Source organism: Emys orbicularis, chromosome 2 (assembly GCF_028017835.1).
Source record: "Emys orbicularis isolate rEmyOrb1 chromosome 2, rEmyOrb1.hap1, whole genome shotgun sequence".
Lineage (NCBI taxonomy): Eukaryota > Metazoa > Chordata > Testudines > Emydidae > Emys > Emys orbicularis.
The window spans coordinates 202,167,005-202,182,320 of NC_088684.1; the positions used below are offsets into that span (position 1 = coordinate 202,167,005).

The following is a 15,316-nucleotide window of genomic DNA, read 5'->3' on the forward strand; positions in this document are numbered from 1 at the left end:
TTTTATTGGACCAACTTTATTAAATTGGTCCAATAAAAGATATTGCCTCACCTACCTGGTCTCTCTAATATCCTTGGACCAACACAGCTCCAACACCACTGCATGTCTGAGACAGACTTGGCTATGCCATGAACTATAATCTTCCCTGTCATTGTGCTTGGTAAACTGTCCCCTCCTATAGGTGTAGTTCCCAGTTTGGGACCAGCAGTAGGGCTTTTTCTCTTTTGGTGGGGGCCACCTGGCTGCAGTGTCTGAATTTTGGGAACAGGGTGCAAGGAGGTGTCATAAGTAAAAATGCCTTAAGTGTGAGATTCTCTGTGGGAATCGGGAGTTGTGGTTATAAGTTTCAAGATAGGGAAAGGTAGGTTAAAGCTTCCACAATGTCTAAACTTCCACTGTGACTAAGCTAAGCTAGAGAAAGAGAAAAATAAGCTAGAGCAGTGGTTCTCAACCAGGGGTACGTTTACCCCATGGCTACTTAGAGGTCTTTCAGGGGGTACTCAACTCATCTAGATCAGTGTTTCTCAACCTGGGGCTTGCAGCCCCAAGGGTGGTCATGGGATAGGTTTAGGAAGGTAACAAATGCAGGGCCGGCATGAGGAGGTGACAAGCAAGGCAACTGCCCAAGGCCCCATGCCATAGGGACCCCCTGCGAAGCTAAGTTACATGCTTCAGCCCCAGGTGGTAGGGCTTCAGCTTCACTGCCTGGTGACAGGGCTTGGGCTCCAGTCCTGGGGCGGCAGACCTTATGCTTCAGGCTCACATTTCAGTATGACACTTAAGTACAATATTTATATTCCAATTGATTTATTTTATAATTCTATGGTAAAAATGAAAAAGTAGGCAAATTTTCAGGAATAGCGTGCTACGTAGCTTTTGGGGCCTCACATTCTATCCAAGTTCTAGCAATGAGATTGGAGGTGGCTAAGGAAAAACTTGCCACCAGACCAGTTTACACCCTCTGGAATTTGTTGAACAAATTCCCCCTTTTCCAGAAGCATGTGTGCGCGTGGCGGACTGGGAAAGAGAGGGTGGTGCCTGTGACACTAAGCACCCCTGTGTTCACACCCTACACACTATCGTAATAATCTTTGTACAAAATATGCCTTGAAGGGCAATAATATCATGGAAAAATATATGTAGCAACATTTATATGTATAGTTATGAAATCCCCCTGTACATAGGTGCCAACTTCCCCAGTTCCTGGGGGGTGCTCAACTCCAGGTCCCGCTCCCACCCCTGCTCTTCCCCCAAGTCCCCCCCACTTCTTCCTGCCCCCACTCCTCCCTCTTCTCTCCCCTCCTCACCCACCTCCTGAATGCCCCTGAATAGCTGATTGTGGCAGGCAGGAGGCACTGGGAGGGAGGTGGAGGAGCTGATCTGCGGGGCTGCCAGCGGGTGCTGAAGCACCCACGGAGTCGGCACCTATGCCCCTATATGAGGTTATTAGAACATGTTCAAAACCACACAGCCCTGCCTAGGCAGAAGTTGTTAAATAGGTCTATCCTAAACAAAGGAATGTGTGTCTACTTCAATTTACATATAAGTAATAAACAGGGTCCTCCAGAAAACATGGGGAGGAGATGGCAGGAGACAAAGCAAATTTGCATTTCAGCAAAGACCGGTGAAGAGAGAGCATAGAGCCTCCTTCACCACCAGACTGCCTGTTACCTTCTTTACCGCTTGAATAAACTTTACTTTGATGGGTAACCTTCAAAGGTTCAGTGGACTATAAAAGAGAGGGGCAGAGAATCGCAAGTTATGTCTCTTACCTTTGGGGTACTACGAGAGATTCTGACCCAGGAAAGGGATAGTCACCATCTTGCTGGAAGACTGTAGGTGAGAAAAGCTATCTTAAACAAACCCTGATCCAAAACTTGCTAGATTGTTTATTTGACTTTTAGATGCATATTTTCACTTTTATTTGCTGGTAACCATTTCTAACTTTATCTCTTATACTTGAATTCACTTAAAATCCTATCTTCTTTTGTTAATAAACATGTTTCATATTTTTTAATATAAACCAATCCAGTGCTGTGTTTAAACTGAACTGTTCGGCACTTCCAGTTAAAGTGGCAGACTGTTGACTATCAACTCTGTACAGGAGCAACAGTTCTTAATACCTAAACTGTCCAAGAGAGTAGTATATGGTGCAGAAGACACGTTTTGGGGTAAATTCCGGACTGAGAGTGTGTTGGGGTCACCCTGCAAGTAGTAACCAAGGCTGCTAGAAGCCAGAGTATGACTGGTTTGTTGCTGACAGGCTGCTGGACCAGAGCTGTAGCTATGCTCAGACACTCAGGGTGTGACCTGCATGCTAGCAGGCTGTTTGTGAACAGCCCAGGTTGGGAGCTACAAGAGCAAAGCATTGTGAGGCACCCAAGATTTCAGGGTAGGTGGTGATGCAACTCTTCATTGGTCTGGATTGCACCCCAGAATGTGACTGAGCCTCCTTCCTGGGAGTCCTGAAAATTGAAGATACTATTCTGGAGACTTGTCTATTTAACTAGCTTCATCAAACAAGGCCCTGCTGTAATGTGAGAACATACAATTAGACTATTTTTGCATAGTGTTTCCTTATTTACAATGGTCATTTTCTTTTTGAGCTAACATGCCATGTCCTCACTAGTCACAAATCTGTCAGCAAATATCCTGAGCAGTTAACTGTGAATTGCTGAGTAAGCTATTTGTACAGCTGAGTAGATCTTTCAGCCTGTTACCATTTTGCAGCTCATTATTTAATACTTGCACTGTATGTGGGTTGATGTGTGTGAGTCTCATTTGAGTTCCAGTTTATCCAAGTCACTTATTCATACTTCCTCCCACCTTGCCCTTGCAGTAGTCTGTGTCTGTCGTTCCAGTATTTTCATCACCCCTCCCTTTAGAGCCAGGGGTGTACAAAACCAAAACATGTCAAATGTTAAATATGCAGCAAGCCTAGACAAGGGAGCAGAGTGGGCTACAGCTGAAGCTGGAAATCCAAGCATTAAGGCTGTGCATGATGCCACTGAGAGACATAGGGCAGTAGTGAGTTGCCTGAGAGAGAATTTCTGAAAACTATCAGAGAACTGCACAAAACCTAAAGCCAAGGCAATCAAAAGAGAAGAGCGAATATTTAATGGAATGAAATGGCTTTATATTGATTTAAATAGCACTGTCACTCTAGAGCCACTGATCAGTGTGTATTTTGTAAAAAATTAGAACACAGGATGCAAACAGAGTTACTGAAGTACTTCATGGAAAAGCAGGACACCTTGTGCAAAGAACTGGAGGTAATTTTTAAATCTTAAAAAAAAAAAACAAAAAAACAACAACCCCCCCCCCCCCCAACTTGAGTAAACGGTGTACCCACAGCAAAGATCCTTCAGTACTGAGCTGCATCATTAGCTATATTTGTTATTTGTATTGAAGTAATGCCTGACGGGGGTTCTGTATTCCCAGGCACTGTACATTTACAGTAATGGAAAGATGCTCTGGGACCATAGAGCTAGCAATATATTCCAGCAGCCTGATATCATACCAGCTTAAAAACCGTGCTAGTAATTTTCTGATGTCATGTGGGGAATTTTGGGAGTAACTATGAGACTCTCCATAGTTGCAAAAGAGATACTATTGCTTGCCTAAAAGGGGGACTAACTTGAACTGATGGGTTTTAGCACCTTGTTCTAGATCATCGTAAATTGTAGTCAACAGGGGCCTTGGGCTTTAACTCTCAGAATTCAGACATTTTCACAAAATGTATCTTCAATACACACTTTTGCTATGCTGAGCCATGTGAAAGTCCCTTGTCTATGTATTATTGCTTTCTTTCCTCCCCAGAGCAGATGAGTTAATTTTTAAGAAACTTTGCCTATTTGTGTATTCCAGTTGGATGTTCTTTCCAAATTCTAACATTTAAATACTAGTATTAAGAAGAGAGATTAAAATATTGCTAAATTAAGTATTTTCCAGTCTGAATATGAGGCTATATAACAATTGAAGTATAATATACCTTTCAAAAGATTAGATTAAATTGATTCTATACATTTTTCTCATTGAGATTTTAGCAGTAAAATATAATTCAATACTATAATGACTTGAAAATTACTTACAAATATAATTTAAGTTTTTACATTTACACCCAGTTCTCTCAAGGATTTTTTTTTATTGCCAGCTCAAAATTGATGTTTTGTAGTAAGCAATTGTAATTTTTAATTCCACTTCAGGAACCCCTATGAACATTGAATATTATCTATCTCCATATCAAGTTCTGGAAGAAGAGCTGAATCCTGGTAAAAATGGATAAACAGTAATAGTGTTAGCTTATTTTTTGAACTGGAATTTAGTTTTTACAATTGTAGTCTGAAAAGAATCCAGTGTACTTAAAGGGTGAACTCACATGGTGCAGTAACTATCTTTCTACAATACGAGTTTCCTTTCGAGCAGAAGATCGCTAAATGGAATTGGAAACAATTTAAGGTTTCACTACATCCAAGTTCATATGCAAGATGGTTCCTTGTAAGTGGAACAACTAGAATGACATTTCTGTATCCTTTGGTTCTTCATGATTGGCACTAAGGTGGAAACAAATTAATTTGTAAACTGCTTGTTTAGCAGAGTCCAGAAAGATGCATGCAATTTGTGGCAAACAAAGCCCTGTGATGCACTTATTTAGTGCAGGGACATGATTGTTCAGGAAACTGGAGACTTTGCCACTTCTAGGTTGCTGGTACTAATTAAGACCTGCATGGTAGCAACCAAAAGTCATTCAGTGACCTGTATGAAATGAACTGGTGATCCTTTGGTTCTTAATGAAGACATGCTCATGTCACAAAAGAGCGTCAGCTATAATGGTCAAACTGGCATCATTGGCAATCTGGGTTAAGGCAATCTTTGGCTAGGTGATGGAGATCTTGCATTGTAGCTGTCTAGGTTGTGCCTGCACTATAGATGACTGGAAGACATCAGGCCTTCTAGTCTGGCACCTTTCACCAGCAGTACGTTCATCTATATTTTCATAAGGGAAAAAAATGCACTGACTCATACCTGTCTTCTTTCTTCCCTCAGGCTCCCAAGTATGTGGAACAAAAGTATTTGTAACTGTTGGAAGTTCAAACACAACACACAAACTTCCCATTTCTCCATTAATTGTGGATTCTCAGGCAGGAGATGGGTGAGATTCAAAGGCACTATTGACATTTCTGAACATATAAATGGATTTTCAAATCAAATGACATTGACATCATTTGTATTGATCCTATAACAGAGATGCAAACCCACTGTTAGACAAGAGCAACACTACTGTATTGACGGCATTATCCCTCTTGGGAATACTCTGCATAATCAGATGACTGTTTTCCCAAAAGAGTTTAAAATTATATCCAAGTTCATATTAATTGTATGAATTCCATGGGATCATAAATCTTAAGATCAGAAAGGACCAATAAGATGATTGTCTGACCTCCTGTACAACATAGACCATAGAACTTCATCCAGTAATTCCTGCATCAAGCTCCTAACTTTAAATATCAATTAAGTGTATTGTAATTAAATTGTGTAATATTTTAAACTGTTTGCATGACCACTCCTAGGACAGCATCATTTAATCTGACTGTCTGAACAGGTAATACAAGGGGTAGGCTTGAGGGGAAACTCCCCTCTTACCCCCACTGAAAATGAACCACACTGCACTGATTTATAGCTAGAATCCTGCCTGTTTTTGTGGCTCACCTTCCTTCTCTATCAGTCTTCATATAGACTTTGCTTTATGACATCTAGTCTATACTTGCATTTTCCAGAGGGAGATTTTTCTTGAGGTGGGAAGAGAATCATCTATACCATATGTGTGTCTTAATTTTACCCTGGGCACTAAGAATCCTTGTCACACCAGTGTCGTCTTTAACAAGCTTGCCTTTCTACCCTTTTTTCCTCAGCAACCCTGCTTTTTTACCACTGACTGATGAACTCAGCATGGATTTGTCAGCTTGCTTTTTCTTGACGTTTCATCAGCCTTTTCCTCTGTCCTCATCCAGTATTCAAGAGATACAGAAGCTTACAGGCATGTTTAATTATCTGTTAGATTAAATATTTTTGAGTATTCTACATAGCTTGTTTCCTTTTTACCTCCCTCATGCTAATTTTGCAGGAGATGTGTCCAGATTTTCTACCTTCTCTGTGAAAGAAAATCCTCTGATTAGTATTCCTATCAGCTCAGATGTGATTAGCACATTATTAATGTGCTATCATGTAAATGTGACCTGACATTGGAAAATAATATGCAGAGGACCAAGAATAGAAATGACGATATAAGGAGGAAGGATAGCCTTGTGAGTAAGGCACTGGACTGGGACATGAGACATCAGGATTTAATATGAAGCTATGATAGACTTCCTGTGTGATCCTGGTCAAGTTTCTGTGTATCAATTCCCAATCTGTAAAATTGGGGTAAACACTTCCCTATCTTCTTTATGATGACTGTTTGTTTGTAAAAATGGAATGAACATTTTCCATGTCTCATGAATCACTACAAATCAATCCAGAAATACTAATCTAAAAATTACCTGGCTTTAGGAATTTCAACTGATGGACTGAAGTTAGCTTCTCTTCATGCACTGATTGTTCAATTTACCTTTAATGATGAGTACAAGGAAGATTTGGCCATGAATAATTCTTGTTTCTTTGTGGTATGTATGTTCTGACTTTTGATACATGCAAGTCATTTTGTTCTTATTCTTTGTCTGCATTTATGTGGTTAAGTAAACACTTTTTGTATGTCAGTAAGCAATGCCAATAGTCAGGAATCCTGACATAATTGAATGCCCATCAGGGAGTATATTATTCCAATTTTTTTTAACTCTGTCAACCCCCATACTTTTTAAAATAATTTAAGGCAATTTGACACCTTTATAAAGGTGATAAAGGAGACATTATTTTGTGTGTAGTAACTGGAGTCATATCAATTGTATTTGGTGGTCGTGTGTTTAAAGCATTTAGCCTAAGTAAATTTGTCTACCACTTTCCCTCTAATTCCTTCAAAAGCAGAATTTGTTAGTGACTAGTCTCAAATCTGAGATTCTCCAGTATATCCAAGATGCTTCCCAGGTAGATTTTCAGTTTTAAAATCTTTAGCGTAGATCATGTCACTCCATTTTAAATCTGATTAAAAATGGAATTCCATACTGCATAACAGTAAGAGTAGTGAATTTACTATTTGTTATAGTCTTTATTACAATGAGTGGCAGAAAGAATGTAAAAAATTAGTCACTCCTTTAGTTAATCAGATTATACATAAATTTAACTGATTTCTTTTTGAAATGTTTTTTGTGTTTTTTGTTTTGTGGTACATAGTGGTTAAAAACAATAGTTTCATAGTTAGTATTATGATAGCTACTAGACTGAGGCTATTTTGCATATTTAGAAATTACTTGAAAATAACCTTAAATATAAATTTTAAAGACTGCCGAGATTTAGTACTGGTGTAAGATGTTGGCAGGACAGCCCTGGTGGGTGAAAGCCACTGTTTATCTACAAAGCAGTGGCAGGGCAAATTTCCCACATCATCTGCTTTGCTAGCATTCCTTAATTCTGAAAGGGGGAGGGGGGCAGTTGGAGAAGAGGGCACTTCCTCTACAGATAACAGGGATAACTACATGGCCTATGTAGTTCTTGGTCTCTGCAGTGTGGCTGTTTTGCAGGGCAATGGTGGGTGAGTTTTTATAATGTGATAGCTGCAACAGAGACCCACCAAAGTCCTCCTCCTCTTTAGAGGCCACTATATATCCATTAGATGGAAATAACTTTAATCTCTACAGAGCTGTGCTGGATATGGGTGAGAGACTCTGTAGCTTATTAGCAATGCCCTAAGGCATCCAGTTTCCTACCAAGTGCTAATGTTACACGTTCAAGAACGAAGACTTTCTTTCTGGAAAAATAAGCTTATTAAATTAATTGCTGACCTTTTTGAAGATTTAAACAGGGAGGGTCTCTCCCCCTCCACCCCCCCCCTTCTGGACACACAGGTAAAATTCTACACCCGACCCTGCCCAATTGCTCCTTAATATGCACTCAGTTAAGTGCCCTGCTCTGCTCTTAAAGCAACAGCTCCCATTTGACCAAGGCAGAACCAGTAAGGTTATGTCTAGACAGCAAATGAAGGTGTGATTGTAGTGTGTCCAGGTTCTCCAGAGGGCTTGTGCTAAGGTGGGCTAAGCTGCCACATCTTCACTACCACTGTTACCTATGCTAGTATGGATTTTCCTATGCTTGCTACAATCATACCCTCACTTGCTGCACAAATATGTTCTAAAATTACATTAAAACAAACATCACATCTAAATAAACTTCTGAATATGTTTTGCAAAATAAAATTGCTTCAGCAATTATTCCAGAGTCCTTGCACTAAAAAGATTAGATCACCCTTTTCCCCTCAAATGAGTCGCTAGGTGGGTTTGAACCCACACCCTTTGTAGCTGCCCATAAACCTCTTCTAATTTAGCTGTAGGAGCAATCCGTGGCAGAAACAAGTTATTTGGTAGTTGGACCACCCCTAGATGGTCCATGCAATACATGCTCTGCCAGTTGGTTACACAACTATTTGTGAGACTATGGAACACTGGGGTGACCGGGGTCCTAGTGGGGACCAGCTGTGATCACTCAATTAGGCTGAACTGCAAAGAATGGGGGAGACAATCCCCATAAAGCTGTTGGATATTCCAATACTTAGATTTACCAAGCCAGCATAAAACAGCTTCTTTATTACCTTCCTGGTTACTCAGAAGTCCAAACAACACAGTTCCCTTAAAGTGATCCAGCCTCAGGCCTCCCTCCAGGTACCCACATCAAATTTGATGAAAATTTCTGTAAAACTTATTTCATCGTATAAAAGAAAAGGTTCTACCAATCCCAAAGGATCAGACACATTACCTCCCAGGTTATTGAATATTCCAGATCTTATCCAAATACACACTACAGCCAATTCTTATTAACTAAACTTTATTTAAAAAAAAAAAGAGAGAGTATGGTTAAAAGATCAATATACATACAGACATGAGTTCAGTTCATTTAGGTGCAGATTCATAGCAGAGATGGTGAGCTTTGTAGTTGCATAGAGTTCTTTTAGAAATAGTTCATAGGTTATAGTCCAATGTCCAAATATCATATTCACGGTGTACTAGCATAACTGGGACTTCAGTCTTTTGACTCCAACTTCCCCTGATGAAGCCTAAGCAGATCCGAGATGACAGAATCAGGACCCAAAGATCTTTTATACAATTTCATGTCTTTTGACAAGTTGGAGTTCAAAAGGTAATTAGCATGACTTTGAAGGAGGTCCCTCACCGGTACTTGGCTATAGAATTAACATAAGGCAATTTGCTTTTTCTTCCACCATTCACAGATTATTTGCTATACACTTTAAAGAGGGATGACTACAGAGATATCCCATGTTTACAATTCATTTAAATGCTAGGATTTTCTTTTGATCTCTGAAGTATCAGAATATAGCATAGACCGGGACTGTTGATTACATGGTCTGCCCTACTCATACATATGTAAATACACAAAAACACAAACATCATCTCCCCACATGTCTTTTGGGGGTTATTTATTTTGCAGGATGTTTAACCCTTTCTAGCCATGCGTCACAACTGGTTATCAGGATTCCTGACTCTGGGAAAAGTGTGGTGAAGAGATAGCACAGCTAAGCACATTCCTTCTGAGAGGCAGTATGGGAAAGTGAATGAGATTAGGGTCTGTCAGGTGAGAGCACTCTGTTCATGGCTTGGCCTGAAATATCCTCTCTTTCTTGTTTTACCTGTATAATGACTGAATGATACTAACTTCTCCTAAATTAAAGGTAAAAGGCTGTTAATTTCGCTATGACCTTCACCGCCCTTATTAACAGCCCTCACAAGAACAACTGAGACTAGGGCCTTGGCTACACTTGTGAGTTACAGCGCAATAAAGCCTCCCAGAGTGCTGTACCTCATTCTCTGTCCACACTGGCAAGGCAAGTACAGCGCTGTATCTCCACGGCTTCAGCACTGCTGGTACTCCACCTCCCCGAGAGGAATAACGTTTGCTGCGCCTTGGCTACAACTCCCGGGTGTCAGTGTGAACGAGGAGTTAATTTACCGTGCTGTGATAATCCCCTTATCAAGTGGCCACTCTTCTCATTGTTGTGATCGGCTGCAGGAATGCGGAAGTGCCGTTTCAGAGAGAAAAAGCAAACATTTTGCTGTTTGCTGTGAGTGAGTGAGAAGCAGGAGGGGCAGGAGGGTCTGAACTTACAAGACAGCGTGCTGACACACTCTCAGCACTCCAAAAACCCACTCTCTCTCCCCCCACTCCCTGTCACGCTCCACCCCCCCCCTTTGAAAAGCACGTTGCAGCCACTTGAATGCTGGGATAGCTGCCCATAATGCACCACTCCCAATGCAGCTGCAAATGTGGCCATGACAGTGCGCTGTCAACTGTCAGTGTGGACAGACTGCAGCACTTTCCCTACTCAGCTGTACGAAGGTGGGTTTAACTCACAGCGCTGTACAGCTGCAAGTGTAGCCATACCCTAGAACTCACGGTCTTTTGGCATGAAGCTCAGTGCAGATTATCCTGTGTTAAAAGGTATTTTTGCAGGAGAGGGGCTTGGTCTCAGTTGACTCAGTGATATTTTCATTGAGGTGTGGCCAGGGATTTCAGACTTGACAAATGTGTGCCCCACAAAAGACTTTTTTGGTACCAGATCCATTGTAACATTTTAGTATCAGGACTAGCCATCTTGCCTTTCCAAGTTTCCATTCCTCACAAAAATAGGTATTTCTTCATCAGTCTCTTCCAGATTGCCCGAAGCACAGTTATTTCATAAATAAGGGCACAGAGAAATCGGGTATAACAGGAGCCCTCGTCAGTAAAATTCCATTTACCCATCCAAAGTGTGTACCTGCTATAATTGAGATTCTTCGGCATCAAGTGGCATATAACACTCTTATTGGCAGCTGTCTCTCTGAGAACACTATAAACGAAGGTAAATTGTATGTTATGAAGTTGTGTGTTTCTCTGTAATAGTCTGCTGATTTGTTTTGTATTTGTAAATTGGATGTCACCACCACAGCAGGTGCATTCTCCAAATCCACTGCTATTTACAAATTGTTTGAAATGACTGAATTCTTATCAGCATCCTTAGTTTTTGTGTAGGGCTCTCTGTAGGTTAAATATTTCAAGTAGCACACCCATGTCTGACCCAATATTTAGTTTCCAGAGGCAAACTGAACTGCAGAGTGACAATAATTAGATTCTGAGTTGCCAGCATTTTGAATGGCTAGTGTATAATTCACTTAAATGGGGCTAAGTTTAAATAAACTAAGTTATTAAATGAAGTTACTGCTTTACAGATTGCTCAGAGCTGCTTTATTTTGAAGTGTCTCCACAAAAGGGCACTAGCTTTTCCATCTCATTCCAGCATCCTATGGGGGAGAGTTTAGCCTGTGGTAAGTGTGGAATATTCAACACTGCTGCTTTTTTGTGTGTGTGTATCACGTTTACAAATATCTTTGTTCTATCAGGACATGGGTTTCAATTGTACTGTGAATCTCAATCTTCCTAAACTTTACTCTTCTGCGTGTTTATGTATATAAATAAACAGGAAATGCTTTGTTAAGGTTGCCCAGTTCAAAACAAAGTCAGGAAATGTAGAAGAATTAAGGCCCTGGTTCTGCAATGCATTGAACACGGGTATACTGAGACTGCCATAGAGCCCCACTGAAATCAGTGGGATGGGGCCTTATAGTTCCTACAGCAATAGTAATTGAGCTATATAAGCACATTCTGTTTATTATGGTAAATATAACCATTAATATTTAATGTTACATGTCTTAATTTCCATACTTGGATCAAAGGGAAATATTCAGGGGTTATAAATAATATTGCTAGACCTTTGTAAACACACACAATTTTGAAATGTCCATATTTTTTCCTATTCAGTGGTAGCTGATGTCTTGAGCGCCAGACAAATCAGATGCAGTCTTCATACAAATCCTCAAGATGTAACTCTAAATTGCTGCAATGACTTTATCACAAGAGTCATGGAGCGGTAAGTGTTCTACTCTAAAATGTTTGGGACACATATAAATTGTCTATTAATGGTAACTTTTATGCATATTCAGAAATAGTAAAAACTACCATCCCTATGATCAGATGAACTTGTTTATTAAAAAGTTATGGAACAAAAGATTGTCTTTGCATTTACTAAAGTATATTTTAGTTCTCAAAGAAAGGTGTCACTTTTCTTTGCATATCATATTTATTCATTTACCCAATTTGAATTAGTGACATGTTTATTTACGCTAGCACTTCTTGTGTCTGCAACTAAGACTTCTTTACAGTCGGAAGTGAAAAAACATTTTGAAAGTTAGACATTTCTTTTTATCCTCTTAAAAGGGGCCCAGTGCTCAGCTGGAGATGCATCTGTTTAGTCACACAACCGGTACAGCAGAAGTAGCTGCAATGCAAGTTTTCCCATGCTGTCTTAGCATCATGTGTCTCCTGTGTTCTAGAGGAGACCACCTTCGGGGAGTGAGCAGTTCATTTTCCATGTCTATTCAATTCTTCCCCTCTCTACTGAGATGAGGATGTTATGCTCATACAAAGCACATGGGATCTTTATAGAGGAATGTAAATACACAGCATTTATTGAGAATACCACAGTTAGCATACGCTTTTTAGATACAGACACACAGACACTCCTGCCAGTTGATAGTTAACAGTCTGTTGTAGCTCGAGTCAATCTAATGGCCAGTTAGATTGAGCACGAGTGTGGAGCTGGGTTCTGTCGGTCGCGATCCGATGCTCCGAGGCTTTGCAGGACTGAACCCAGAGTTCCATGGCAAAACACCCCAGCTTTATAGTTGTAAATTCCCATTTGAGTCCATGCATTTTGCAATGTCATCCTGTAATCATTAGTCCTTAAGTTGTGTTATCATTTGATGGTTATTGTCGGGCTTCCCATTGTTATCTCTTATTTGTTGTCTCGCCTTCGGGGGTGCCTGCCTCACCTCTGAGGTCGTCAATGCTGCTAATATGTTTAACATCGGATACAATGGATGTTTTCTGATTGTCTCCTGGTCTTTCCAAGTCTCTCAAAGTCTCTTACTTCTTCTTGACCATCTGGACATTTGTGATGGCTTTCACACCTTATCTTTTCCTGATTCACACAAACAATCTCTTACAGAAACCTTTAAAGGTATACAGACAGCAGTATTATATATTCAGCAGAATACATTGCAAATCAAGCCTTGCTAAATCTTATAACTAAAACAATTCACATTGGGGCTTCAGGCCCTCAACATTCCTCTAATCTTCTTAACGTAGATACAATAGAGAATCCTGTCTCTTAACATAGATACAATAGAGAATCCTGTCTCTTACTTCCTAATTTGTAATACATATAGGAAACCATAGTAGCTTTATAACTTATTTTAAAACAAAAGGGTGACCATAATCACTCATAAGGATTGTTCTGGTCTGTCATTCCCTTCTGCTATTCAAAAGGGGTGGCTGACCGGATGAAATCAAATCATACATTAATTCTCATAGTACATTATAAAATCCAGCTCCTACAAGGGGTCCAAACTGTGGGGGGCTGCTGTGGAATGAACATGCATACACTAAGTGGACTGAGACCACTAATTCACTTCATCCAGGTCAATAAACAGTTGTCCAATTGGCAGTAAGTTGGATGTAGGCTGGACTTGAACCATGAATTTAAGCAACAAGATATGGGAAAACTGCTGCTGCAGCTAGAGCATTGTACATTTGGGCTCCTGCTATTGCTAATTCTGCTTCAGCTGAACCAGTACCATAGGCGCCGACTTCTGCTGGCGCCAGTGGGTGCTCGACCCCCCCTCACCCTTGCCCCTGGCCCTGCCCCCATTCCAACCCCTTCCCCAAATCATCGCCCCCGCCTCCTCCCCTGAGCGTGCCGTATTTCTGCTCCTCCCTTCTCCCTCCCAGAGCTTGTTATGCCGCGAAACAGCTGTTTTGCAGTGGCAAGCGCTGGGAGGAGAAGCAGGAATGTGGCGTGCTCAGGGGAGGCGGCGGAGGTGAGCTGAGCTGGGGCGGGAAGCTTGGCTGCTGCACCCACCAATTTTTCCCCTGGGTGCTCCAGCCCCGAAGCACCCACGGAGTCGGCGCCTATGAGTGGTACAGACAGTAGAAACCCTCTTTTTTTTTTTTTTTTTTTTTTTTTTTTTTTTTTTTTTTTGTAAAAAGGCCCTACTGTGGATAATAAGTCAGGACTGAGGCGCTGTATTCTTTTAAAACTTCATACATCGCATGAGAATTATCTAAAAACTATAGTTTTCTAATTGTAAAGTGAATGCTGTCAACTTAAGCTCTCATTAAAAGTAAAACCCTAAAACCCAAACTTGGAACTATCTAAGGCGATATCCTAAGATTTTTTTTTTTTTTTTTTTAAACTAAGACTTTCATGCAGTCCTCAGGATATCTAAGAATATGAGAAGCCATATTAGCTAACTGAAGAGTTACACACACCAAGATAACTTCTGATTCAATAATCCATATTTTCCCACAGAAAAGATGGATCACTTCAGCAAGCTAGTCTGCTTTTTTTACAGTGGCTGAGACTGGGTGGTTAACGTTGTAGTGAATAATATTCTCAACTCCTTCTTTTTCCCCCTCAGTTGTATGTCTGTCCCTCTCGTCATGAGAGCTATTTTCAAGAATGCTATCACAATGAAAGTTGATGGTGAAATACAAAATATGGAAGTTATCTCTGAGCAAAATCCTGAAGTGACCTGCAAGCAAACTACGTCTTCTAACAGTACCGGAGCAAATATTTCTGGAGCCAGCATGCAAAATTCATGTGATGGCATGGAGGCAAGCAGCTCCACGGCCAGTATTGAGTGTGCGATTTGTGATATATCAGTATAACTAAAGCAAATACTCATCTGATGTTTACTGTGGTTCTATGTCACTTTTTTTGTAGTGTGATCAATAGACATTGTCTCAAGAAACAGTAGAGGAGAACTTGGCAAGATCAATACTTCTGTCTAGCAGGATTTCCTCTTAGAATTAAATCTTTTCAACCCTGCATATTGCTAAATAAAAAAAAAATTTTTTTTTGAGAATATAAACGCAAATTTGAAAAGTCAAATTATCACTACTGTAGCAACCTTAATTTAACCCATAATGCATATATGGGCATGTAGTTATTTAGGTGGTGGTTGTTTGTTAAATATTTGTAGGTGTACATATAATACAACATGCAATGTGTCCAAGTTATATTGCTGTAACCTTAAGATTTTGTTTTCTTTCTTTGTGCGGT

General features: G+C 40.3%; 1 protein-coding gene across 1 annotated transcript in view; it reads left to right on the top strand.

Annotated features, from left to right (window-relative positions):
- The window catches only part of LOC135873775 (mediator of RNA polymerase II transcription subunit 1-like), a 30,265-nt gene extending 15,343 nt beyond the window's left edge, over positions 1-14,922 (top strand). Inside the window, exons 9-17 of the mRNA XM_065398400.1 lie at positions 3,202-3,272; positions 4,206-4,271; positions 5,047-5,152; positions 5,913-6,037; positions 6,550-6,662; positions 10,804-10,999; positions 11,367-11,462; positions 11,956-12,064; positions 14,673-14,922. Of these exons, the coding sequence (XP_065254472.1) occupies positions 3,202-3,272; positions 4,206-4,271; positions 5,047-5,152; positions 5,913-6,037; positions 6,550-6,662; positions 10,804-10,999; positions 11,367-11,462; positions 11,956-12,064; positions 14,673-14,922 (1,132 nt within the window). The remainder of the gene's footprint in view (positions 1-3,201; positions 3,273-4,205; positions 4,272-5,046; positions 5,153-5,912; positions 6,038-6,549; positions 6,663-10,803; positions 11,000-11,366; positions 11,463-11,955; positions 12,065-14,672) is intronic.
- Positions 14,923-15,316: the final 394 nt, after the last annotated feature.